This window comes from Sapajus apella, unplaced genomic scaffold, assembly GCF_009761245.1.
Source record: "Sapajus apella isolate SASKATOON/1434 unplaced genomic scaffold, GSC_monkey_1.0 scaffold28, whole genome shotgun sequence".
Taxonomy (NCBI): Eukaryota; Metazoa; Chordata; class Mammalia; order Primates; family Cebidae; genus Sapajus; species Sapajus apella.
In genome coordinates this window covers 24,194,840-24,222,705 of record NW_022436968.1, presented here as the reverse complement: position 1 = coordinate 24,222,705, position 27,866 = coordinate 24,194,840, and the positions used below count along the sequence as shown (strand labels likewise).

Sequence of the window (27,866 nt, the reverse complement as noted above, 5' to 3'; positions counted from 1 at the left end):
TGAATCTGTAGAATGCTTTGGGTAGTATAGACATTTTAACAATATTAAGTCTTCCAATCAGTGAACAGTTACGTCTCTTTGTTTATTTATGTCTTAATTTCTCTGAGCAATGTCTTGTAGTTTTTGGTGTAGTAGTCTTTGTCTCTTTGATTAAATTTATTTCTATTGTATTTTAATGCTATTGTAAATGGAACTGTTTCCTTAATTTTTTTTTTTTTTGACTAGTTCATTTTTAGTGTATAAAAATGCAACTGAATTAGCCAGGTGTGGTGGAGGGCGCCTGTAATCCCAGCTACTCAGGAGGCTGAAGCATGAGAATTGCTTGAACTTGGGAGGTGGAGGTTGCAGTGAGCTGAGATCACACCACCGCACTTCAGCCAGGGTGACAGAGTGAGACTCTGTCTCAAAGAATAAAAAGGGGGCCGGGCGCGGTGGCTCAGGCCTGTAATCCCAGCACTTTGGGAGGCCGAGGTGGGTGGATCACGAGGTCAAGAGATCGAGACCATCCTGGTCAACATGGTGAAACCCCGTCTCTACTAAAAATGCAAAACATTAGCTGGGTATGGTGGCGCGCGCCTGTAATCCCAGCCACTCAGGAGGTTGAGGCAGGAGAATTGCCTGAACCCAGGAGGCAGAGGTTGCGGTGAGCCGAGATCACGCCATTGCACTCCAGCCTGGGTAACAAGAGCGAAACTCTGTCTCAAAAAAAAAAAAGAAAAAAAAGGAACTGGTTTTTGGGTGTTGATTTTATATCAAACAATGTTGCTAAAGTTATTTGTAACATTTATCAATTCTAATACTTTTTTTAATGTGGATTTTTTTTTTTTTTTGAGACGAAGTCTTGCTCTTGTCACCCAGGCTGGAGTGCAATGGCACAGTCTCAGCTCACTGCAAACTCCACCTCCCAGGTTCAAGTGATTCTCCTGCCTCAGCCTCCTGAGTAGCTGGGATTACAGGTGCCCGCCACCACGCCCAGCTAATTTTTGTATTTTTAGTAGAGATGGGGTTTAGCCATGTTGACCAGGCTGGTCTCGAACTCCTGACCTCTCAATCCACCTGTCTCGCCCTCCCAAAGTGCTGGGATTACAGACATGAACACCACACCCGACCTTAATGTGGAATCTTTAGGGTTTTCTACATATAAGATCACGGACAGGGATAATTTGACTTCTTCCTTTCTGCAGTTGATGTCTTTTATTTCTTTTTCTTACCTAATTGCCCCAGCTAAGACTTCCATTACTATAATATATTGAGTAGAAGTGGCGAGTGTATGAATCCTTGTCTTGTTTTTCATCGTGAGGAAAAAGCTTTCAATTTTTCACTGGTATGATATTTGTGTTACCGGAAAGAGGTTGCAGTCCAGATTCCAAGACAGGGTTCCTGGATGTTGCCCAAGAAAGAATTCTGGGTGAGTCCATAGAATAAAGTGAAAATAAGTTTATTAGGAAAGTAAAGAAATAAAAGCGTGGGTGCTCCATAGGCAGCGAAGCCCCGAAGCCTGCTGGTAACCCATTTTTATGGTTGTTTCTTGATTATATGCTTAACAAGCAGTGGATTTTTCATGAGTTTTCTGGGAAAAGCGTTGGCAATTCCCAGAGGGGTCCTCCTCCTAGGAGGCCACATAGTGTAACTTCCTGATGTTGCCATGCATTTGTAAACTGTCATGGAGTTGCTGGGAGTGTCTTTTAGCATGCTAATACATTATAATTAGCATATAATGAGCAATGAGGATGACCAGAGGTCACTTTCATCACCATCTTGGTTTTGGTGAGATTTGGCCAGCTTTTTCTTTTTTTAAAACACAACCTGGGGCCGGGCGCGGTGGCTCAAGCCTGTAATCCCAGCACTTTGGGAGGCCGAGGTGGGTGGATCACGAGGTCAAGAGATCGAGACCATCCTGGTCAACATGGTGAAACCCCGTCTCTACTAAAAATACAAAAAATTAGCTGGGCATGGTGGCGTGTGCCTGTAATCCCAGCTACTCAGGAGGCTGAGGCAGGAGAATTGCCTGAACCCAGGAGGCGGAGGTTGCGGTGAGCCGAGATTGCGCCATTGCACTCCAGCCTGGGTAACAAGAGCGAAACTCCGTCCCCCCCCTCAAAAAAAAAAACACACACACACAAAAAAAACACAACCTGTTTTATCAGCCAGGTCTTTATGTCCTGTGTTTTGTGCTAACCTCCTGTCTCATCCGTGGCTAAGAATGCCTAACCTCCCGGGAATGCAGCCCAGTAGGTTTCTGCCTTATTTTCACTCAGCTCCTATCAGGATGGGGTTGCTCTAGTTCAAATGCCTCTGACATTTAGCTGTGAGGTTTTCATAAATGGCCATTATTATGTTGAGGTAATTTCCTTTTATTTCTAGTTTGTTCAGTGAACATAAATTTAATACTTTTATGTTCTTTCATTTTGCTTATAAAACTAATATAAATTCATTTATAAATTATAAATTATTTTAAACTTATTATAGTTTATAATTTATATCAAAGTTTCAAAAGCTTCCACATTTTTAAAATTCAGAGCAAATTATTTTGAAAATTCAAAAAAATATAAGGACACAAAGGGAAAAAATCACTCATGATCCTATTCCTTAACTTTTCCTTTAATTTATGTGCTTTATGGTCTCCTTCTCAGGTAACTTGGCCCAGACAAGAGCTAGGACAACGGTGGCCTCAAGATCTTTGCCTCCACATTTCAGTGCTGGGAAAGCCAAGGTGAGTAACAGATTTGCACCAAATACGATCTGGACTGGCAGGTACTATTGACCCAGGGATAATCCAAGAGTACGCAGCATTATTAGTTCCCTTCATGCAGCCCATGCCTGGGCAGTTTAGTAGAGAGTTCAAAGGCATTTAGGAAATCAGGGGTTAGGAAATTGGAAACATCATGGAATCCTTACAATCCTGATTCTCAGAAAGAGCACTTAAGAACAATGCTATCTGAAAATAAAGCCTGTCTAAGAAAAGATAAAGCCTTTCTCTGAAACTACCAGCAAGCTAGTGGACCAAATGGAATCAGGGAGGAAAGAAACTATGAGTGTTTCCTGTTGCTCTGCTTTGCCCTCTGAAAAATGACTTGTACACTCACGTGTGCAAAGGGGTTATTAGAAGGGTAAAAAAAATATCCAGCTGTAAAAATGTCTTTAGCTGTTCTATCCTTTCAGCTAAAGTTTAGCGAGGGTCTTAAGGACTGCTTGGTTAATATTCATTGTAAGTGCTAACACAGAAACACAATGACCTTGAAGGTATTGATATGAAAACTGGGAGGAAAGAAACTATGAGTGTTTCCTGTTGCTCCGCACATTGGTTGGGTGCGATGGCTCACACCTGTAATCTCAGCACTTTGGGAGGCTGAGGTGGGCAGATCACAAAGTTAAGAGATTGAGACCATCCTGGCCGATATGGTGAACTACCATCTCTACGAAAAATACAAAAAATCAGCTGGGCGTGGTGATGCGTGCCTGTATTCCCAGCGACTTGGGAGGCTGAGGCAGGAGGATCACTTGAACCTGGGAGGCAGAGGTTGCAGTGAGATCGCGCCACTGCACTCCAGCCTGGTGACAGAGCGAGACTCCGTCTCAAAAAACAAAACACAATGAAAAACTGGTCCACTGAGTGTTTACACCACCTGATGTGGTTTGATATAACTTGTAAAATGAAAGTCTGAAAGCATGGTATTATTAAAAAGATTTGCCTCATTTTTCAACTGTATTTACTCTTGGATAAAGATATAAATTCCAAAAAATCCCCTAAACCATCTAGATTTTGGCAATAAATGAAAACTGAAGGGTCTTGCTTTCTATTCAGTACTCTAAGGACATTTGAGATCAGTGGTACTATAGGAGTTTTTTTCTTCTTCTTAAGGGATAGATATATCACTTGATAGCAAGAAAAATTCTTCTAAAATGGTTTTGTCAAGAAGATAATAAATACAAGCACTTCTGAGGCTTCAGGATGCAAATAGTGAGCACTTACTGAGTACAGGAGGAAATTCTTCAAGGATCCTTCCACTTCAGCTTCCAAAATAGTTAGGATACCACACCTGGCTACTTTTTAAAAAAATTTCTGTAGAGATGAGGTCTTGCTCTGTTGTTCATGCTGGTCTTGAACTCCTGGCCTAAAGTGATCCTTCTGCCTTGGCCTCCCAAAGTGTGGTTATATCAAACCACATCAGGTGGTGTAAACACTCAGTGGGTTTACCTTGCCCACTGCCTAGATGGAGCCAATGGATCAAGACAGAGGAATTGTAATAGAGAAAGAGTAATTCACACAGAGCGGGCTGTGCAGGAGGCCAGTTTTATTATTACTCAAATCAATCTCCTCAAGCATGCAAGGGTTAGAGTTTTGAAGGATACTTTGGTTGTAGGGGGCAAGTGAATCCGGAGTTCTGATTGGTGAGGTCAGAGATGAAATCATGGGGAGTTGAAGCTGTCCTCTTGCACTGAGTCAGTTCCTGGGTTGGGGCCACAAGACCAGGTGAGTCAGATTATTGATCTGGGTGGTGCCAGCTGAACCATCAAGTCCAGGGTCTGCAAAATATCTCAAGCACTCATCTTAGGTGTTACGCTAGTGATGTTACCCCCAGGAGCAATTTGGGGAGGTTTAGAATCTTGCAGCCCCCAGCAGCTTGACTGAGATTTCTAATCTTGTGGCTAATTTTTAGTCTTGCAACAGCAGTCTAGTCCCCGGGCAGGAAGGGGGTTTGTTTTGGGGAAGGGCTATTATTGTCTTTGTTTCAAAGCTAAATGATAAACTAAGTTCCTCCTAAAGTTAGTTCAGCCTACATCCAGGAATGAACAAGGAGAGCGTGGAAATTAGAAGCAAGATGGAGTCAGTTACGTTAGATCTCTTTCACTGTAACAGCTGTCTCAGATTGCAAAGGTCATTTCAGCCCCTTCCTTTGGGTTTTGTAACACCTTATTCTTAAGGTGTGGACTATGAAGATAGACAAAGGATGAAGACCGCCTAACATCTTCCTGCTGAACAGGGGGTTAGTGAGGGTAGGTGTTGACCCCAAGGTAAGAGGAGTGAAACTGCTTTGCAGCTGTCTGCATGTACTCACAGGTGCTTGGTTGGGGTTTCAAGGCTTACATGACAAGGGTGTTAGTATTCTCATCTGTAGTTTTAATGCAGCATTTATAGAACAGGTAAATAATGCGATCTAGGATAAGGAGTGCAATTCCAAGTTTTAAAAGTAAATATTTGAAAGCATTAGTTTGGGGACTTGTAGGCCACAAGTAATTTAGAATTTGGCCCAAATTGCAGAAAATAATAAAAACCGAAGAACAACTAACAACAACAGGTATACTATAGTTTTGTTTTGTTTTTTGAAGTATAATTTTTCTCTCACTAGTCCCCAGTTTTATTAAAGATAAATAATAGTAGGTCAAATTTACTTGCAATATAAATTTTAGTCTTATTATGCTTGGCTTGATTATTTGCATAAAGTCCACTAGGAATAATTATTTGCCATATAGGCTTTTTTTAAATTGGCTTTGCTGAAACTTTGTTCTATAAGGAATCTCAGATTATACTTTTAAAGCCTTGAATCCCACCCACAGATTTATCTATGCCTGTAAATACCTGTATGAGTTGGGTGAATTTTCCTCCTCTGAAGGTTTTAAGATGACTTGGTGCTCTTGGGCCTGTCAGAAAGTGACATTCTTTAATTTATTATAGGTCAGGAACCCTGAACAGGGACTGCTTAGACAAGGTATGAGGTTAGCTTTCCCAAGGGGCCTTTATTGGCTCCTTAAGTCAACTTTGATTATTTAAAGAAAGCATGCCATTCCAGTCAAAGCCTTGGTAAAATAACCAGTTTCTCCAGTTGTGTCCTGTTACAAAAGAAAAGAGATTCTTATTGCACTTATACAAAAAACTAGACTGCCATAAGTTTTGAATACTCACAAATAGTTTCTAAATTCTAGGGAAATCAGGTAGAGAAAATGCAATATCCTCCAAATGTCATTCATGGGAGTACACTTTACTCAATTGCTAAATGTTCTAGATAGCTCAAAAGAAAGAAAAGTTTTCTTGACTCTGAAAAAAAAAAGGATTAGCAATGTTTAACATAACAGCTCTCCATGAGAGTCCTAGAAATTTGTTTTTCTTCCTCCTCCATTCCAATAACACAATTTCTAAAGTTTATCAGAAACCTGCATTCAAGAGAACACATCAGAGTCCTATATCAGATTATAAACTGCCTTCCGAAAAGGATCAACACAAGACAATTGCCTGTGGATGACAACAGTCTTAGGACAGCCACTATTAAAGCTACAATTGACTAGGAATTTTGGCTACTTCTGTGGCATACAACAATTTTACATAACAATTAAAAGGCTTAATAATATATATTAAATTATATCAGAATTATAGAAGCTTCCTATAATATTGAAACACATACAAATAACATATTTATACAAATGCAGCCCAAAGAAAGCCAAACATCATTTCTTATTTGACAATGTTTCCTGTGTGATTTTTGTATCAAATTAGCCAAAGTACATCATTTTTGCACTTTAGGGGACCGAATGTCTAAAAGATTAATTAGGTCAGAAAAAGACATACTTTATAATTTGATTTTGGAGAGTGTGTCAGATATCAAAAGTTTACAACACTGGATATCACTAAATAGAATCCCAGGTTATCATAAGTCATTCATTTAGCCAAAATGATAACTTAGAAATTTTAAAAAAGAAAAGCCATCGACTCTTACAGAGAGGAAACTCAGCTTTCTAGACAACAGGATCCAGTGAAGGCAGCATGAGGCCAACTGAATCTGTCTCCTCTCTCCCCTCTCTTTTTTTCTGTAGTTCACTCAAAAGGCAAACAAGATTTTTTTTATTGTCTCTTAATATTACATAAAAATGTTTTTCAAAAGAGAAAACCAAATTTCATGTTTACTTTAGGGCATCTTTAATGCTAAAGCTAATTTTTAATAACATTTTATAAATTTATGTTGTTTTAATTAGTTTGACCATAAGGTAAGATTTTTGTAAACTTCTTATAACTCTACAGTTTTCTGCTAAACAGATCAATTCTCTAAAAGAAAACCCTGTTATTCAGACACATGGGCCCAGATTCTGGCTCCACATCAGTGTGCTTTTATTTTAATGTTCAATATACAGAAAAATACTAAATAATTCCCTTCAAATCCTGGCCAACTTGCTTCTTCTCACAGAACTTCCTTTACAAGATCAATCCTTCACAAACCTTTCCAACTTGCTTAAACCTTCAGTTTTGTCCTCTTACTCTTTTAGATTAAGACAATCTTTAAAACCCTCTGAACTAGACAAAATTGCATTCCCTTTAACAAAAACCATATTCCCATGCCTTCTTATACTCTCCTACCAACACTACATTCTACTTTCTTTCCGTACCTTGCAGTCTTGCATATAGAACTCTTTTTCCACTGGACTCAAGTACATGTTAAACTGTTCACTTTCAGCATCTTTCATTTTTGATGAAAAGCCTGATAAGTAAATGATCTTAATACGTACTAGCTGTGGAGCCTAGGACACCAGACAGAAGTGCAAATAAGGTTTGATTCTTCTTAGCACAGCAAGGGGGCATGGCTTATACCACATGTCCCCAGGTCTTATCTAGAACTTAATGGCTCCAAAGTAGGTAAGTCAAACAGTTTTCAAAAGTCAAAGAAGCAGTTTAAAAGCATTTAGCAAACCCAATATCTGACCTCATTTAGAACAAATGTCTAAACCAAATGCAGAAATTTTGAAGACATTTTTATTTTACCAATAATCTTTAAAATTCTCTTTATTTCCAAAAGATTGCTAAAGTCATGTGAACAAAAAGACATTAAAGTTTTCTATTTTTCTGACAAAATCTTTGATTTAAGCATTTATTTTTAACCCAATTGTTCAGAGCTCTTTCATATATAAACATCACACAAACAGATGTAAATAAACGGAGAGAAGAAGCTGTCCAATAGTTGTCAAGATTTTTGTCAGTTTTTAAGTTTCTTAATTGGATTACTGGCTTCAGGATGGAATGCTTGGAGGCACAGGATCAGGAAAGCTTGCAGTTTCTAGGGCCTAATAAGCAGGCACAGCTGCAAGGCAAAAACAGATCCCCAAAATTAAGGATCCCATTTGTACATCACATCCTGGATCCCCCAAAACAGGGAAATACTATGGGAGAAGAGAGTGCAATGCTTTTACTGTGCATTTTATTTTAATCAGCCCATCCCCCATGGGAGTCTCATCTCTCAGTTGGAGGTGGGGATGTTTCCATACCTTCCAGGTGACCGAGCATGCTTCTCTAATCCAAGCATTCGAAGAGCCAATGTCCCTCCATAACAGCCAGTATGCCTTAAAAGTGTATTTCCTGCGTGGTTGCTGTATACCAAGGCGAAAATCTTTCCCATAATGCAAAGTAATTTCTGATACCCCCAAAAGTCAAAAAAAGGTCAGGTTGCATAATGTAAAACCGAACAGAGCCTTAGATTTTGAGAGATCTGTCTGTTTTCAATTCCTGGGGTTCCATGAGGAAAATAGGTTTTTTTGTTTTTTTTTTTTCCAGAATGGGGTCTATGGTGCCACCTCTGTTTTTCTCCAGGAGTCCCAGGCTGTTCAAAATTCTTAGGTTCTCCCATGTGGGCACCAAGAGTGGCAAGAAGCCAAAAGGGAGAAAAATAATTCTGTCAACTTAGAAGAAAAACCTTTTTCAGAAAAACGTGATTCAACAAGAGAAAAAAGATAAAGCCCTTTTAAATATGTATAGTTTGGATATCCATTTTAATTTAAGCTGGTAGAGCTCTTTTGTTTTTGTTTTTTTTTTTTTTTTTTAAAAAAAAAAAAAAAAACTTTTAAAATCTCTTATTACCAGACTCCAGCTAGGACAGCCAATATAGGCTTTTGAATTCTACCACAGGTAACCTCCCAGTGAAATTAATAAGTTTTAACAAAGGTTATAACTTAACCATGGATTCCTAAGGTGTCTCAAAGAAACAGTAAGCAGTTTTTTTTTTTTTTTTTTTTCTTTTTTTTTCTCCACGAGAGTTAGGATCTCCCCAAAAGTAATTCAGAGAAAAAGAAAATATTAAGACAGGAAATCAGAAGCAGTTGATGGCAGGGGAAAAAAGTCAATAAATGACAAAAAGTTACATAAATAACAAACCACAAAGGACTGATTTCATAAGCCAAGAATTGAACCCAGGCTCCCATTGTCAAAAAACAAAGCCTTAGCTATGGAGCCACAACATTGAGCAGTTCCTATTGTTCTTCCCAAAAGAGGCCTAGAGTAGCCAATTTTGAGCTTGCAAAGGCTTTTAACTGCTTAAGATAATTTTTAGGACTAGCTATGACATGACCCCCGAAATCCCTGTCCTCTGGATGGCAGAGACTAAGAGAAAGTATCCCCACATGATCACAAGGCTAAGCTTTTAAGGACATAAAACAAGAAGAGAGAGAAACTTTATCTGGTATTGGTTTCAGGGGCCCACAGCAACATTTGTAACTGACCAGCCTGCCAGGCTGGCTTGAAAAGTAGGCATTTGGGGGTCCAAAGCCTGCTTTCTATCTTGTGATACTGCCTCTCCACTGCAGAAAGACAAATTCTTAGCACAAAGCACACCAGATTTGCTGCAGCCTAATAAGACTTGTGTCACAAATCCTTTTTTCTATTAATCAAACCTTTGCAGAAGAGGCAAACAGTGATGTTTACTATTTACATACACACATATACACGTGAGAGAAAAAGAGAGAAAGAGATAGAGAGAGAGAGAGAGAGAGAGAGAGCGCACACAACCAGAAACCTAGCATACCTTTTTGCCAGCATACAAGGTTTCTGGGTTCCTTTTCTCTGCAACTTCCAGAAGAACAAAGCTGCTTTTGATAACCCTGCTCACTGCACCATACCTGTGGGGACCAAGCCCTGTTACAAAAGGAAATGATCACTTTCTGTTTTGTGGAATCAAGGCAACAGCTTTCCAGTTTTGCAAGATGCTGCCTGATGGGCTGCATGGGGAACCAAATTAACATTTTCCATCCCAGCTGAAGAAGCAAAATACCCATAACAAAACAGACACTAGTCACCTCAATATCGACCTGACCGAATGAGGCTCAAACCTTCTCCCCTTCATTCCTGCCATCTGTGATCCACTTAAGGTGGGGAGGAACGACCTCCAACCAGGAATGTAAGAAGTGGTTTCTGGGCAAGACAAAGAGTGGAGAGTCTCAGAGTCAGGCCCACTGTGCTTTCTTCAGGGCTCACCAAATGTGATTACACTTACAGAGGGTTCTTCAAGTTAGGCCTGCTGGACTTCCGTCAGCAGTTTCTTCAGAGATCCCGTCCACAAAAACAAACACATGCAACAAAGACAAGACGGACTGAAGGCCTTGCAAATCAAGATCCGTGGCCGAGAATTCCAAGAGTGTTCCTTCCAAACTAACTTCCTATTCTTCATCTGAGAAATCTCCCCACAATCTTCCTGATTGAGGAGAAATCTCCTGAACCGAGACTCTTCCTACTCATTAGGGAGAGCCAACTGAGACCTTGCAGGAGCCAAACCTATCAGGAGAAGGAAGGAGGTGTTGGCAGTACCTAGAATACTCACTAAATCAGACACCCCATAATGGGGCTCTAGCTACAGACACTCCATGATTGGGGTACAGACAGATACCCTGCAATACAGCTCTAGTTACACCCCATGATAGACCTAGACACAGACACCCTACCATGGGGCTACAGTTATGAAATGGCTCCTCATGACTATTTCTCTATTGCAATTAAATTCAGGCATGTCGGGCTGGCAGTAACCTGCCAGTAGAGACAGTGCCAGAGTCAGCCCCTTATCCAAGAGAACTAGGTGGCAGCTTGGGCGGGCCTCTGGATGCATCACAGGAAAGGAGCTATCGAACCACAGGCAGGTAGCCACAAAGGCAATTCCAGACCAGTCCCCAGATTTGTGACCACACAACGGGCTCACCTTGGCGCTGCCTAGATAGAGCCGATTTATGAAGACAGTTGAATTGCAATAGAGAAAGAGTAATTCACACAGAGCCAGCTGTGTGGGAGACCAGAGTTTTATTATTACTAAAATCAGAGAATTTAGGGATCAGAATTTTTAAGGATAATTCTGTGGGTAGGAGGGATAGTACATTAGGAGTTCTGATTGGTCAGGTCAGAGATGAAATTGTAGGGAGTTGAAACTGTCCACCTGCACTGAATCAGTTCCTGGGTCGGGGCCACAAGACCAGATGAGCCAGTTTATCGACCTGGGTGGTGCCAGGTGATCCATTGAAGGGTCTATAAAATATCTCAAGCACTAATCTTGGGTCTTACAATACTGATGTTATCCCCAGGAGCAATTTGGGGAAATGTAGAATCTTGCAGCCTACAGCTGCATGACTGCTAAATCATGATTTCTAATCTTGTGGCTAATTTGTTAGTCCTGCAAAGGCAGTTTAGTCCCCAGGCAGGGAGGAGGTTTGTTTTGGGAAAGGGCTGTTGTTGTCTTTGTTTCAAAGGTAAACTATAAACCAAGTTCCTCCTAAAGTTAGTTTGGCCTGCACTCAGGAATGAACAGCTTGGAGTTTAGAAGTAAGATGGAGTGTGTTACGTCAGATCTCTTTTCACTGTAATCATTGTCTCAGTTATCATTTTTGCAAAGGTGGTTTCAGTGGCGGTATACAATGTTTCAGAAGTATGGTTTAGGAATCAAAGTGGGTTCAGACATAGGCATGACCATCTACTGACTGTAGGACTGGGAATTTTACCTAAAATATGTTAGTATTAACTTCTTCATAAGTAGAATGGGACAAATAATAGTCCTTCCCTCATAGGTCATTTTGAAACTTCAATGACATAGTGTAGAAAGTGTTCAGTACAGTGATTTCAGATAGGAAATACTTAATATATACTTTATTATTCAAATTTTGATAACCATTTAAAATGGAGACCATATGTAGATAGAAGCTTGCTCAACTGCTACGGCTTAGGGATTGTAACACAATTTGTAAAACTTATTTGTGATTACTCTGAAGGCTAACCATTCACCAGGAACCAAGCAGGATGTTTGTCATGTGGGCAGAAAGCACGATTGCTCAGCTCCAACTGACTTACCTTGTTGTATAAGTCAGTATTGCAGGAGGAAGGTATACCAATTTTTGTATTTTTAGTACAGACAGGGTTTCTCCATGTTGGTCAGGTTGGTCTCGAGGTCTCGAACTCTCGACCTCAGATGATCCGCCCACCTGGGTATCCCAAAGTGCTGGGATTATAGCCATGAGCCACTGCGCCTGGCCTACATACCCTTCTTCTTAAGGGAGAGGGAGATGGAGAAGTGCGGATGATTTCAGGGTATGGTAAATGATTTTAGGGGAATGTAATGGGCTTTGGTACCGAAGTTCTTAATGTCTAGGGCTTGGGATAGCTTCTTAACAATGTGCACTATGAAACAGGTTCTGTTGCCTGACTTAATATTTTCTATTAGCCTAAACTTGAGCACTATATTTTTAATTAATGCTTTAACTATATTATTGCTCATTGCATTTGAAAAGGAAATAGCTTTGACCCAGTGAGTGAGATAATCTATTATCATTAATAAGTATTTTAGATGACCTATTGGAGGCATCTTTATGTAACCAATCTGGGTACTTTGGAATGGTCTTAAGCCTGGATTCCTTCCCTTAAGGGGAAATCTCTTTTGTACTTTGTTTATTAGTAAGCAACTATCTGTAACTTGTTTGGCTAGGATATAAATCCTTAAACATTTATAAACTCTGAAAACTTCGTTACACATGTCTTGGGATCCCTAATGGGTCCTCTGATGCAATGGGACAGGATTTCTTTTATAAAGGGGTTGGACAGTATTTCTTTTTGGTATGGAAATCTCCATTTTCCTTCTGAGTTTTCTTTAGCACCCATTTCTATTAGCTTTTCTTTCTCAGAAGAGAAAACAGGGATCATGGTTGTAGGAAGGAGGTAAAGAGTTGAGCGGAAAACAGGTGTAGAAGAAAAGGCAGCCTGCTTGGCTTATCATATCTGTTAAGCTGTTTTCCCAACTTTTATGTGTTTGTTTGTTTTTTTTTTTTTTTTGAGACAGAGTCTTGCACTGTCACCCAGGCTGTAATGCAGTGGCATGATCTCAGCTCACTCAATCTCTGCCTCCTGGGTTCCAGCAATTCTCCTGCCTCAGCCTCCTGAGTAGCTGGGACTATGGGTGTGCGCCACCATGCCCAGCTAATTTTTTTTGTATTTTAGTAGAGATGGGGTTTCACCATATTGGCCAGGATGGTCTTGATCTCCTGACCTCGTGATCCGCCCACCACCACCTCCCCAAGTGCTGGATTACAGGTGTGAGCCACCACACCCATCCCGTTATTTTCCCAGCTCTTAAAAGACACGTTTTTCTGGTGTTTGGGGACATGGACAATAGCTATGTCTTTTGGCAGCTGAAGGTTATTTAATACTCGGGTGATTAACTTTTTGTGAACAAGGTTTTGACCTTTGCTATTAAGAAGACCTCTTCCAGTTTAAAATTTTTCTAAATGTATGAGCCACCCCAAAGGCTTACTTAGAATCGGTATAGATGATTCCTTCCTGGTTTTACAGGTATTTTAAGGTTTGACTTAATGCAAACAGCTCACAAGTTTGGGTAGACTAATTATTAGAGAATTTTCTTGACTATTTCTTTAAGAGCTTTTCCATTAATTACTGAATACTGTTGTGTCTTTTTCCTCAATCACTTGGGAGGAACCATCTATAAATGAGTGCCACCCTGTTTTGAAGGGAGGGGGTCTTTCTTGAATTGGGCCTAACCTTTGTGTGATAGTCAATTAAATCTGAACATGTATATTCTTTTTTTAAATTTAAACTCCCTGTTAAGAAACCTGCTATGTTATGTTCAGTGGTTAGTGTTAAATTATCTTGTTTTAACAGAACAGGCTTGTACGATTCCTGAGTCAATAAACTACCTTTTTGCCTTTTTAACTTGATGGGGCGTGCTTACAACTAAATTTCCTCTAAAGATTAGTTTTTTTGTTTGTTTGTTTTCTGGGATTTTTTTTTTTTTTTTTTACTCGCTCCTTTCAACTCTTGGAGGGTAAAGGACATGTCCCTGCCACCAGCATAGGTCATAATCTATTTCCTCTTGGGAGGCACGTCTCCTACTAGCATCATTTTCTCTTAAAAGTTCACAAATACATTCCTCATTCAACCCAAATTTTGGCTAGAAAACTAAGGATTCAAGGATTGGTTCTTGAGTCCAAATGGAACAGCAATAGCTTATCATTTGTTGCTTTTTCTTATGTTTAGTCTTTTCATTACCTTTCCAATGTTTTAACATGAGACCTAGGGGACAATGTTGGGTGAGGGGGATATCTTTGCTAATTTTATCCTTTTTACTCCTTGTCTTCCTTGGGGTATTTCCGATATTGGGTCCTAGTTAGGCTCAATCTCTTGTATCAGAAATGTCTCACCTATCTTTCTCTAGGGGCTTGCTAAGGCCATTAGGCTCATTTTCTCGTATTAGAAATGTCTCGCCTATCCTTTAGCTTCACCTGCTGGAGTTCCTTGCACCTTCTCTCGCTTCATCTGCTGTGGCCGCTTCCCTGGAGGGAAATTATGTTCCTCTTAGCTTTGGCGGGACTGTATAAACCCCAGTGTCAGGATCCCTACAAGAGAGCCGCCATTAGCCGTATGCGGTAATGATGGAACCGCAGATTGGACTCAATCACTTACACAGCAGTAGTGCTTGTTACCATTTACACACTTTCAACATCCAGAATCCCGACCACCAAGGAAATACTTCGCTGTCCCCACGGCTTTTCTTACCTTGGTCTGTGCATAGGGTTATCTGGTCACTGTGGTGTGTGAGCCTCCTTTCCCCAAGCTGCTGGGGAAAGCTTTTTTTTTTTTTTTTTTAGATGGAGTTTCACTCTGTCACCCAGGCTGGAGTGCAGGGGTATGATATCGGCTCATTGCAACCAGCTTCTTTCCCGCGTTGCTGAGAGTCTAGGTTTTGTCACACCAGGTGGGTCTTGATTCCTTTACCCCGAGACCACCGCAACAAGGCAGCAGAGTGTGCCTCCTCACAGGAGAGGACCAGGGACCCTTCCCCAGTGGAGAATGGGGATTCCAGATGAGCCCCCAGATTGTTGGAGATAAAAATGCTTGGTGTTGCAACGTGGAATCAATACTCAGGCAAAAGTTTTCTCAGCAAGGCAATTTACTTCTATAGAAGGGCATCTTATGCATGCAAAACAGAGGCAAGGGAGAGCACGCAAACAAAGGAAAGCAGCAGTTTTTACCCCTGAATGCACACCTTGTTCCTATGTCTTCCCCCTGTGGGCTGGGGTTGGACTGCACAATCTAGGCTACTTCCTATTGGTTACTGTTGGCATCATTAGGGGACAAGGGTGGGCTTTTGATGGGAAGGATGGTAACATAGGGGATGGGAAATGCTTGGGCGTGTTTGGTCACAGCAGAGATAGAGAGGGCTGATAGATGAATGGGTAAGATTACTTTGTAGAAGAGAAGAAAGAACCAGAAACCAAAACCCTTTGAAGAGGAACTGTGTGTTCTTAACAACAGTGGTGAGTGAATATGAAGACCTGGAGTGTACACTCCTGTAGACTTTATAAATAATGTACACTTAGGCTACACTGAATTTATTTTAAAATGTATTTTCTTCCATAATAAATTAACCTTAGTTTAGTTTAACTTTTTGATATTTATTTATTAATTAATTATTTATTTATTTATTTATTTTGGAGACAGAGTCTTGCTCTGTCACCAGGCTGGAGTGCAGTGGCGTGAGCTCAGCTCACTGCAGTCTCCACCTCCTGGATTCAAGCGATTCTCCTGCCTCAGCCTCCTGAGTAGTTGAGACTACAGGCATGCCACTGTGCCCAGCTAATTTTTGTATTTTTTAGTAGAGATGGGGTTTTACCCTGTTGGTGAGGATGGTCTCAATCTCTTGACCTCATGATCCGCCCACCTCAGGCTCCCAAAGTGTTGGGATTACAGGGGTGAGCCACTGCGCCCAGCCTTAACTTTTTTATTTTATGAGCTTAAAAAGGTCTGCGAAACAAACAATGGCTTGGGACAAGTCTGTCTAACAGACTTTTTGACTCTTTTTTTTTTTTTTTTTCGAGACGGAGTTTCACTCTTGTTACCCAGGCTGGAGTGCAATGGCACGATCTCGGCTCACCGCAACCTCCAACTCCTGGGTTCAGGCAATTCTTCTGCCTCAACCTCCCGAGTAGCTGGGATTACAGGCATGCGCCACCATGCCCAGCTAATGTTTTGTATTTTTAGTAGAGACAGGGTTTCACCATGTTGACCAGGATGGTCTCGATCTCTTGACCTCGTGATCCACCCGCCTCGGCCTCCCAAAGTGCTGGGATTACAGGCTTAAGCCACCGCGCCCGGCGACTCTTTTTTTTTAATAATAACAGCTTAAAATACAAACACATTGTACAACTGTATAAAAATCTTCTTTATATTTTTATAAACTTTAAAATTTGTTACTTTTACTTTTAAAACTTTTTTTTGAAAAAACAAAGACACCAACACATACATTAGCCTAAGCCTAGACAGGGTCAGGATCATCAGTATCACTGTCTTCTACTGACTCCACATCTTGTCCCACTGGAAGGTCTCTAGGGCAATAACATGCATAGCGCCATCATCTCCCTGCGATAGCAATGCCTGCTTCTGGAATACCTCCTGAAGGACCTGCCTGAGGCTGTTTCATGGTTAACATTTTTTTGGTTGTTGTTTTGTTTTGTTTTTAATGTAAGTAGAAAAAGTAAACCCTAAAACAATGATTTTTTTTTTTTTTTTTTTTTTTTTTTTTGAGATGGAGTCTTGCTCTGTCACATAGGCTAGAATGCAGTGGCATGATCTTGGCTCACTGTAGCCTGCGCCTTTTGGGTTCAAGCAATTCTCCTGCTTCAGACTCCCGAGTAGCTGGGAATTCAGGTGCCCGCCACCACGCCTGGCTAATCTATTTTAAATAGAAATGGGTTTTTACAGCCGGGCGCGGTGGCTCAAGCCTGTAATCCCAGCACTTTGGGAGGCCGAGGCGGGTGGATCACGAGGTCAAGAGATCGAGACCATCCTGGTCAACATGGTGAAACCCCGTCTCTACTAAAAATACAAAAAATTAGCTGGGCATGGTGGTGCATGCCTGTAATCCCAGCTACTCAGGAGGCTGAGGCAGGAGAATTGCCGGAACCCAGAGGCGGAGGTTGCGGTGAGCCGAGATCGCGCCATTGCACTCCAGCCTGGATAACATGAGTGAAACTCCGTCTCAAAAAAAAAAAAAAAAAAGAAAGAAATGGGTTTTTACCTCATTGGCCATTCTGGTCTCAAACTCCTGACCTCAAGTGATCCGCCCATCTCGGACTCCCAAAACCCTGGGATTACAGGTGTGAGACACTGCACCCAGTTAAAATAATGACTACTAGTATTATAAATATGTAAACCAGTAACATAGTTGTTGCTTATTATTATGCAGTATTGTACATAATCATACATGCTATTCTTTGATATAATTGGCAGCACAGGTTTGTTTCCACCAAATCACTGCAAACGCATGAGTAATGAAGTGTACTATGACATTACGATGGCTACAACATTACTAGGCAGTGGGAATTTTTCAGCTACATTATAATCTATGGGACTCCTGTCGTATATACAGCTTATCATTGACTAGAATGTCCTACTTCCATGGCACATGAGTGTAACAAGTGCAAGGCCACACAGCTAGCAAGAATTCAACCAAGTGTGTCAATAGCAGTCACTCAGCCTAGGAAAGCTTTTCTGGTCTCTTTTTTTCTCCTAAGGTAAAAACAGGTAAATACTTTGGAGAGGATATTTTCCTTGTCAAATCCTCGCTTTTGGGAAGAACTATTTGCTAGATGATGCCCTAATAGAACCCACTTTCCAGGTTATTTCAAAAAGCATTTTTTGTTAAAAAATTAAATCATGCGGCCGGGTGCAGTGGCTCACACCTATAATCCCAGCACTTTGGGAGGCCGAGGCGGGTGGATCACAAGGTCAAGAGATCGAGACCATCCTGGTCAACAAGGTGAAACCTCGTCTCTACTAAAAATACAAAAATCAGCTGGGCATGATGGTGCGTGCCTGTAGTCCCAGCTACTCAGGAGGCTGAGGCAGGAGAATTGCTTGAACCCAGGAGGCGGAGGTTGCGGTGAGCCGAGATCGCGCCATTGCACTCCAGTCTGGGCAACAACAGCGAAACTCCGTCTCAAAAAAAAAAAAAAAAAAAAATCGAATCATGCTACTACTATTATATTAATGAAATTAACTCAGGAAGACAAACTCTTAGGCTACACAACAGGCTTCTCAGCCTTTTTGGTTTGGATTTGTGGGTCTGGCTTTGGAGTTCCCTGGGAGGCCTGATACCGAGACAGGTCTAGTTTAAAGGGCTGAGAGAAGCAATTTATGGTTTGTTCCTTGTCAGAAATTCTCTCTTTTAGATCCATTCTAAGTTCAGGAGAACCTTATACTATGCAAATATACAAGAGACCCCTGGCCAACTGAAGACCTTTCTAAATTCTTAAATTAGAAAATGCCCCAATAACATGTCACTCATTCTGTCAAACACAGTACTAAATATGTAGGTGATGAATTACACATAAGCATTAACATTTCCAGGTTGTATATATCAAAGAATAGATTTTTACTTCCTTTACAAACGTTACTCTGTATGTGATTACAAGGACAGAATTTAAAGGCTTGTGAAACACAGATGCTGTGCTGTTAGACAGGGGCCATCAGTAGCTGGGAGCTCCCTCCTGACCATTATCCTTAGAGCTTTTGGAGTGCAAATTGATGCTTAACTCTGCATTTTTCCAGTTTGCTGCAGGGAACTGGTGCTGATCTTGAAAACAATACAAATTATTCCTTTATTTATATTTTATTTGTACAGATTTATGGGATACATGTGAAATTTTCTTACAAGAGTGTTCCTTTTAAATTGTGTTTCAGCTGAATTAATACACATCAAGGATTTTCTGGTCACTAAACTGTTAAATTCTCAAATGACAAGTGTCTGTTATAAGTTCTGAGGGAGGGTAATAGATCGATCCATAAACATCTACCAATAGAAAAACAGAAATGAGCTTTTCAGCTGCCTGGGGGGCTGGTGCTCACTAGGTAATTTGAATAAAAAGGGAGGAAAATGAAGGAGGAAAAGCCAGGTTCAAAGCGAGAGGTGCTTCTTCAGGGAGGATCTCTTAATAAAAAGAAGTGGTGGGCTTGGCGAGGTGCTTCTTCAGGGAGGATCTCTTAATAAAAAGAAGTGGTGGGCTTGGCCGGTGGCTCACGCCTATAATCCCAGTGCTTTGGGAGGCCAAGGTGGGTGGATCACTTGAGGTCAGGAGTTCAAGTCCAGCCTGGCCAATATGATGAAACCTCATCTCTACCAAAAAAAAAAAAAATTAGCCAGGTGTGTTGGAGTGTGCCTGTAACCCCAGCTACTCAGAAGACTGAGGCAGGAGAATTGCTTGAACCCTGGAGGGGGAGGTTGCAGTGAGCCAAGATTGCCATTGCACTCCAGCCCAGGCAATAAGAATGAAACTGTCTCAAAGAAAAAGGAAGTGGTGGAGAAATTCCCAAAGTGGGGTGTGTGTGTGTGTGTGTGTGTGTGTCAGATGGGGTCAGGATAGAAGAAAATAAGGAGAAAAAAGTTGAAGAAAATCCAGAATTTACAATCCCCCCAAGACTTCCCTAGCCAAAGCCTTTTCTTCAGACCTGATTACTTTGCCCCAAACCTCACCAGCTCTGAGTTCTGTACTCAAATCAGGGTGAGAAGGGGAAAGAAACCTTGAGCGGACCCATCTGGTGACAGTGGAGAGAGTGTAACATGCTTTGCAGGTAGGGCAGCTGTGTTATGTTTCTGTTTATTCCCTTTCCTTTCTAAACCCAGGATCTTTCCTTTCCTCCTTTCGCATTAGAAAAAATTAAAAAGTCAAACCTACAGGTAGTTGTATAAGTGTTTCAGCTGCATGTGAATGGACTGATGGCATCTGCCGGGCGGCCCATTAAAATAAAGTTGCACTGTCTCTGAGGTCATAGACCTGCCCACTGTTTAGGTTGTTTTTCTAGGTTTAAAAAACGTAGCTCCCCTTCTTAAATAAACCTATTTTCTTTATCCTTCCCAATTGAAGCATTTCCTTCCATTTTGCACACAGTCTCCTACATACTCCTTTAGGTAAGCCTCTTTATTCACCCCTCCTAACTCCCATCCCTTTTAGCACCAGTTTTTCACTTTCATTGAACAAGGCTGCAGACATCCTCACCCCATGGGAAGGTGGCTGCCTGGACGGCGGTCCACCCAGCCTAACACGCACGCTGACAGCAGCGTCTTCCGTTTCAAACATTTCTGCTTTGTACCCTTGCCACCTGTTCAGAGCAGATGGGAAGCTGCCACGGCAAGGCCAGTGCTAAATGCTACTCATGCACTCTGCAAATCAAAGCAGAATTTTTGTTGTTGCGTTATAATAGCAAAACACAGGCTGCTTGCAGGCAGTCCCTACAATTGTTTTCATCAATAAATTCCTTCCAGTCAGCCCAGGTAATTGGGATCGATATTGAAAACAGGTGCATTCCGTTGGGTTCCTGAGTGATTTGGTGTCTGAGCTCCTGTCTGCAGTGAGCACATGGGAACTGTGGGAGATAGGAGGAGTATTGCGGCATCAGAGTCTGATGACCTGGAAGGCAACTGGTGCTGGCCTAATTCCCTGCGGTACAACCTGGGCTTTGGGACCATAGTGTCTTTATAATCATTTGGCCTCAGGCACTTTTGCCCAGTTTCCTTTTAAGCAATTGTTTGGTCTCATGTGACCTTACTAGAGAATTTAACAGGAGTTCATTAGAGGATGGAGAAGTATAGAAATAACAGGGGTTTACACTGAGACCATATGATGTTTTACAGAGTGAGATACTGTTGTCAAATGAGTAGAACAATGCATATCCTTTTGTTTCTATGTTTTGAAAAATTCTCCCCACAGTATACACTATTGTATCCTAAATACCATGGCCCCTCAGATATTTGACCAAACAGGCCTTCAGATTTTGAAAAACATGGAGCATGAGTTAAGTGCCTAGATCCTCTAATCACTTCCCTGCACCTATGCTTCCAGGTGGACACTCTGGAGGTGATACGGCATCCGGAAGAAACCACCAACATGAAGAGGCAAACCGTGGCTTCTTACTTCCGGGTATGGAGTCTTCTTGATCTCTATTCTGCCTACTTCCAAAGAGGACTCTCCAAGCCTTCTTATGAGATGCCCTGATAGAGTCACTGAAACAAGGGCAAAGTGCAGCATCAAGAAAGGTTGGGTTGGGGAAGTGGTGGAAGCAGGGCCGGAAGAGAACACTGGGCACAGAATCCGGCCCATTAAATGACTGATTTTGTTAGCCTTTGAGCTGCTTCTAGGTCTTAAAGCTACTAGGGGCAGCCACTTTTCTGGCATACTGAATAGTAAAGTAGTTAATAAAGTTCCAGAAGATGACTTATCAATTTCAGATACTGAGAGGACCTGTCTTCTCATTGACTTTATTTTCCTAGATTGAATTGACCCATTGTACAGCTTATTTGTCTGAGCCCTGTTGTTTCTCATTTCTGCCACCCCAATTTCTGATACTTCCTCTAGTTAAATGCCTCCTTTGGGTAAAGACTTGCTCTCTAGAAGGACTCTCTTAAATGTATATTATATAGCAAAGATAAGACACATACTCTTGCAGCAATTTGCACAGATTTGTTTGACTTTAAATTATAAAGCATTAGAGTTGGAAGGCCCTTAGGGATCATGTACCACGGGGAGCTAGGGTTCAGGTAGTTTCACAGTAAAAATGCTGTTAGGCTGAGCACAGTGACTCACACCTGTAATCCCAGCCCTTTGGGAGGCCGAGGCTGGTGGATCACCTGTGCTCAAGAGTTCGAGTCCAGCCTGGCCAACATGGTGAAACCCCATATGTACAAAAAATGTAAAAATTAGTCAGGCATGGTGGCCAACACCTGTAATCTCAGCTACTTGGGAGGCTGAGGCAGGAGAATTGCTACTGATACAACTGGTAATAAGGTAGTGGAACAGAAAAGAAAAATACAAAAACAAGGCAAAGAAAATAAAGTAAGTATGCAAAAAGAAGGCTATGGTGTCTATCAACTAACATATACCAAGCAGTTGGTACAGTGCTCTCATAGCAAGAGGGGAGGAAGGACGTGGAAAATCAGAGGGGTGCTTGTGAAGCGGGGCTCAGTTGTTCCTTGGTATTCTCAAAATACCAGTTCCATCTCAAAAAGAAAAAAAAGAAATGTTGTTAGATCAAATTTAGAACTGATCTCAGGGACAGCAGAATGAGGTAGTAAGATGGAGTTGACACAGGAGAGGGCTTGGCAGGATGAGAGGTCAGGTGGGTGGAAAGCTGGAAGGCCAGCTGAAGGGCAGGACTTGGGAGCCAGCACTTTGGATAGAAGCCTCCATGGGAGGCTAGCAGGTGCAAGGATCTAAAGTGCAGAAATCCAACCTAGCCAATTGTGCCTCAGAGGCAGGCTAGAATTGGGCTCAGAGTATGAATTGCAGGGGCCCCAGACCTTTGAATCCAGTACTCCATCCATGCAGTGAGTTGTGCAATAGCATCTGTGGCAGTTGGGCACCTGCCTCATCATTGTGATGTCTGGTTATTTCTAATTTCTACTTATTTCTTATATTGAGACACACCTGGTCCTATTCCCTTTAGGGGCTCTAGCCTCATCTGTTAGTCCATTTTAAGTTGCAGTGAAGGAATACCTGAGACTGGATAATTTTTTTTTTTTTTTTTTGAGACAGAGTTTCGCTCTGTCACCCATGCTGGAGTGCAGTGGTGCAATCTCGGCTCACTGCAACCTCCGTCTCCTGGGTTCAAGCAGTTCTTCTGCCTCAGCCTCCCATGTAGCTGGGACTACAGGCACATGCCACCACACCCAGCAAATTTTTTTTGTATTTTTAATAGAGACGGGGTTTCACCATGTTGTCTAGGCTGGTCTTGAACTCCTGACCTTAGATGATCCACCCACCTCAGCCTCCCAAAGTGCTAGGATTACAGGAATATGCCACTATGCCCAGCCAAGACTGGGTATTTTATAAAGAAAAGAGGTATATTTGGCTAACGGTTCTGCAGGTGGTACAAGCATGGCACCAGCATCTACTCAGCTTCTGGTGAGGCCTCAGGAAGCTTTTACTCATGGAGCAGGCATGCTACCTGACAAGAGAGAGAGGAATGGAGAGGGAGCAAGACAGAGAGGGGATCCCAGACTCTTTTAAACAACCAGCTTTTGCATGAGCTGATGAGTAAGAATTCACTCATTGCAGTGAAGACAGCACCGAGCTATTCATGAGGGACCTGCCCCCATGACCACGATCCAAACACCTCCAGTAGGCCCATCACCAACACTGGAGGTCACATTTCAACATGAGATTTGGAGGAAACATACATCAAAACCATAACCTCCTCCTAGTAACCCTTGGTGCCTGTGTATGTTTTCCCACTGGATTTAGTGGCTCTATTCACTCTGTGAAGTGATCCTCAAGACCTTAGGGACCCCCTCTCAGCAGAGAAGTCTCTGGCTTATGGTTTTTCAGAAATATACCCATAACAACCAGTTTGATGTTCTCAAAATACCAGTTCCCAAATGCTAAACCTGGAAAATAAGTTACCTTGGTAAGCTAAGTAATACCAATTTTGAACTGTAGGAGCCGTGACTATGAAATAATGGGACTGGTTCCCTTTGGCTTATAATGGCCTCTGAAGTGGTCCCCAGAAGAGCTCCAGCCATGGATGCCCCTGAGGAACAACTGAGCCCCACTTCACAAGCACCTCTCTGATTTTCCACGTCCTTCCTCCCCTCTTGCTATGAGAGCCCTGTACCAGCTGCTTGATATATGTTAGTTGATAGTCACCATAATCACCTTTTTGCATACTTCTCTTATTTTCTTTGTCCTATTTTTGTATTTTTCTTTTCTGTTCCACTACCTTATTACCAATCGTGTCAGTAGGATCTGTTTAGACTATCTGGTGGTTCTTAGGCTGAAGAAGCAATTAGCCCCTTCCTCAAAAGCTGGACATTTTAAATTACAGGTATGATTGTGGAACATCATCTTAGAATACCAGCGGCAAGCATTCTAGTTATGGCAATGGAATTATCGGATATCCTAGAGCATGTTCTTAGCTAAGTTTCTGCCACATGGGATATTGCTTAGCACTAGGTGATGTTTAAAGAATGTTTTTTAATCTGCAGATGACTATAAGTAGAACTTATATTATCATCTTCTATTGCTGATTTCATGTTCTCCTCAAAAAAGTCTGTGAGCCTCAAACTGCTCTAGAGGCTTCTGCAGGCCCATGTTGTAATTATCCATTGTGTTGGTGGTAACCTTGTTCCTTGTGGATTTTTTTTTCCCTGGTAGTATTCTCTGATGGACCTGCTCTCCAAAATGGTGGTTGGACAGCCCCACTTTGTGCGCTGCATTAAACCCAATGATGACCGAGAGGCCCTGAAGTTCTCTCGAGAGAGGGTGGTGGCCCAGCTCCGCTCCACAGGGATTCTGGAGACAGTCAGCATCCGCCGCCAGGGCTATTCCCACCGCATCCTCTTCGAAGAATTTGTGAAAAGGTCAGATTATCATCTTTGGGAATGCATTATTGTAAATGTAGCTCTACTCTGGCCATCTCTGTTTCCTAAGATTGTTCCTCCTTCCCACTCCACTCCAAACATGTAATTGGCTAGTTGCCAGCTGCCATTTACTTGCTTGAATGTTGCATTTTTACTGTACTTTCACCTAAACGGCAGTGATCCAGCAGCCAGGTTAAGCTTCCTTCTGATCACATTTTAAATCTTCATGTACACTTATATGTTATAAATCCTTAGGTCTCAAGTTCACCAGGCATTTTGTTGTTAGGATGAAAGTATCCCTCCATGGGCCGGGCGCGGTGGCTCAAGCCTGTAATCCCAGCACTTTGGGAGGCCGAGGCGGGTGGATCACGAGGTCAAGAGATCGAGACCATCCTGGTCAACACGGTGAAACCCCGTCTCTACTAAAAATACAAAAACATTAGCTGGGCATGGTGGCGCGTGCCTGTAATCCCAGCTACTGAGGAGGTTGAGGCAGGAGAATTGCCTGAACCCAGGAGGCGGAGGTTGCGGTGAGCCGAGATCGCGCCATTGCACTCCAGCCTGGGTAACAAGAATGAAACTCCATCTAAAAAAAAAAAAAAAGAAAGTATCCCTCCATAAGTGGGCCCAGATTCTGGTGGATTTGAATGCACCCAAGCAGTGTTCTTCTTTCAGTTTCTGGGATGATATAATATAATAACACTTATATAGCACCTAAAGTATCCTAAGAGTACTATCTTAGGATAGTAATAAAATGTATTATCTCATCTGATCCATACAACAATCCTATAAGCTAGACTCTGTTATTATCCCTATTTTACAAAACGTAAAGGTGAGAAAACTGGGGCATGAAAAGAAAGTAAGTGATTTTCCCATGATCTCATACTGGTCGATGTAGAGCCAGGATGTGAACCCAGGCAGTCTGGTTTCAGCATCCATGCTTTTAATCTCTTCAGTTCAGAGCATTCCATCAGTATTTATTGAAATAAATTGCGTGGCACTTTCTTAACCCAGAAATTGCCTTTGCCTAAGAATGAAATACTGCTCTTTTCTGAACAACTGCCATAGAGATTATGCATGAATGTGAGTACAAGTAGAATTTTCTGTGAAGGAAAAAGGAAAGCAATAACAAGAAAACACCTCTGAGAAGCACTGCTGTCTGAGGATGCCTGGAGAGGAATACTGAAATCTACTGTATGCCTGACAAAGACAGGCCGATCAAGAAAAAAACAAAATCCATTGTAGAACCCGCCTCACTCCTTAAGCCATCTTTAGTGTTTTGTGTTTTTTGTTTTTTTTTTTTCCCACCTCTGCTCTGAAACATGTGCCCAAGGTCATTTTTTCCAACTTTTTCTCAGGAAAAGCTGTGTCCTAAATATGGTAGCTTGCTTCATCAGGTCTCCCAAACTGCTAAATTCCATGGAAAAGATAAGGCAAAAAAGTTCCTTGCAATGAGAGCTTTTAAATTAAAAATAAGAACGAAGTAGCTTTTTAAAAAGTGTCTTTAGCTTCTTTTTTCCTCTTAAATTTGGAGGTGGAACAAGAAAAGAATATTTTAGCTCATGAATTTGACTAGTCAAGTATTTTTAGCAACAGTGTTTGAATACATAAAAATATTTAAGAAAACAGGTCAAATGCTGAATGGATTGGCACTTCTTTGTTCATAATCAGAAAGCCATTAGGCAAGTATGAACAGGAGTTTCAAAATGCCAGTAAATCTGAGGATATCAAAGATTTCTGAGCCAGCAAGTTAATTGGTATTTTGATCCTTTTGAACAACTTAACAAAATGGATGAGTTAGCAGTTTTCTCCCTTGATGTTATTCAACAAATAGGTACACTTCTTATCTTCCTGTTCAAGAGTGCTGTTGTGTAAACTCTCAGCAGGAAATATGCAGACAGGACAATCAAAGACAGGAAGCAGCCATTCAAGGTTTATTAAATGGAGTTAAATAAAAGATAAAAACTCATTTAATGTTACTCTACATTTTTGTATTTTCTGGCATTCAGGACTGAAACCCTGAGTATACACCTGGTGATGTTCCTGGGATCATGCTGTTGGGTTTCAGAAAGGGGAAAGATTTCCCCAGTCCCCAAATTACCCAACTCTGCAGGCTTGGCCGAGCCTAAAATACTTTCTTGCCCATATCATCTTTGAGCTTTCTGGCAAAATGACGTGGGCACAATGTCCTCTCATCAGTAGGGCCAGGTGAATTGGAAGTCTTTATGTTCATGACTAGGCATGAAAGAGGCCACCTGGAAATGCTGGAGCCACACTGTTGAGGGACATCATAGATAACCACTGTGAACATTTACTGTTTTTATGGGCAATGGATTCTGATGCATAGTCTCTCAGAAGAAATACAGTAGGCAAATACCTAACTGCTTGCATTAGGATGTGTTCTGGCAAACATCCAAAGAATAGGGATGGCAGGGCATGGTGGCTTGTGCCTGTAATCTCAGCACTTTGGGAGGCCAAGGTGGGAGGATCACCTGAGGCTGGAAGTTCAAGACCAGCCTGACCAACATGGAGAAACCCCATCTCTACTAACAATAAAAAATTAGCCAGGTGTGGTGGCTCATGCCTGTAATTCCAGCTACTCAGGAGGCTGAGACAGGAAAATTGCTTGAACCTGGGAGGTGGAGGTTGCAGTGAGCCGAGATTGCACCATTGCACTCCAGCCTAGGCAAACTGGGCAACGAGAGCAAAACTACTTCTCAAAAATAAAAAAAAAAAAAAAAAAAAAAAAGATGAGGGCTGAGTCAGGCCGGGTTCGGTGGCTCACACCTGTAATCCTAGCACTTTGAGAGGCCAAAGTGGGCAGATCACATAAGGCCAGGAGTTCAAGACCAGCATGGCCAACATGGTGAAACCCCGTCTCTACTAAAAATACAAAAATTAGCCAGGAGTAGAGGCAGACGCCTATAATCCCAGCTATTCAGGAGGCTGAGGCAGGAGAATTGCTTGAACCCAGGATGCAGAGGTTGCAGTGAGCCGAGATTGTGCCACTGTACTCCAGCCTGGGTGACAGAGCGAGACTCTGTCTCAAATAAAGAAAAAAAGAATAGGGCTGAGTCTAATTGTTTATTTATGAAGCTATTGTAGTAAATAATGCAGTTTAGGCCGGGCGCGGTGGCTCAAGCCTGTAATCCCAGCACTTTGGGAGGCCGAGGCGGGTGGATCACGAGGTCAAGAGATCGAGACCATCCTGGTCAACATGGT

The 27,866-nt window shown here is 41.8% G+C and overlaps 1 protein-coding gene across 2 annotated transcripts in view; it reads left to right on the top strand.

Annotated features, from left to right (window-relative positions):
• The window catches only part of MYO3B (myosin IIIB), a 499,023-nt gene that overhangs the window by 295,074 nt on the left and 176,083 nt on the right, over positions 1-27,866 (top strand). For both annotated transcript variants that reach the window (XM_032293013.1, XM_032293014.1), the window contains exons 23-25: positions 2,634-2,713; positions 21,133-21,210; positions 24,439-24,644. In XM_032293013.1, the coding sequence (XP_032148904.1) occupies positions 2,634-2,713; positions 21,133-21,210; positions 24,439-24,644 (364 nt within the window). The remainder of the gene's footprint in view (positions 1-2,633; positions 2,714-21,132; positions 21,211-24,438; positions 24,645-27,866) is intronic.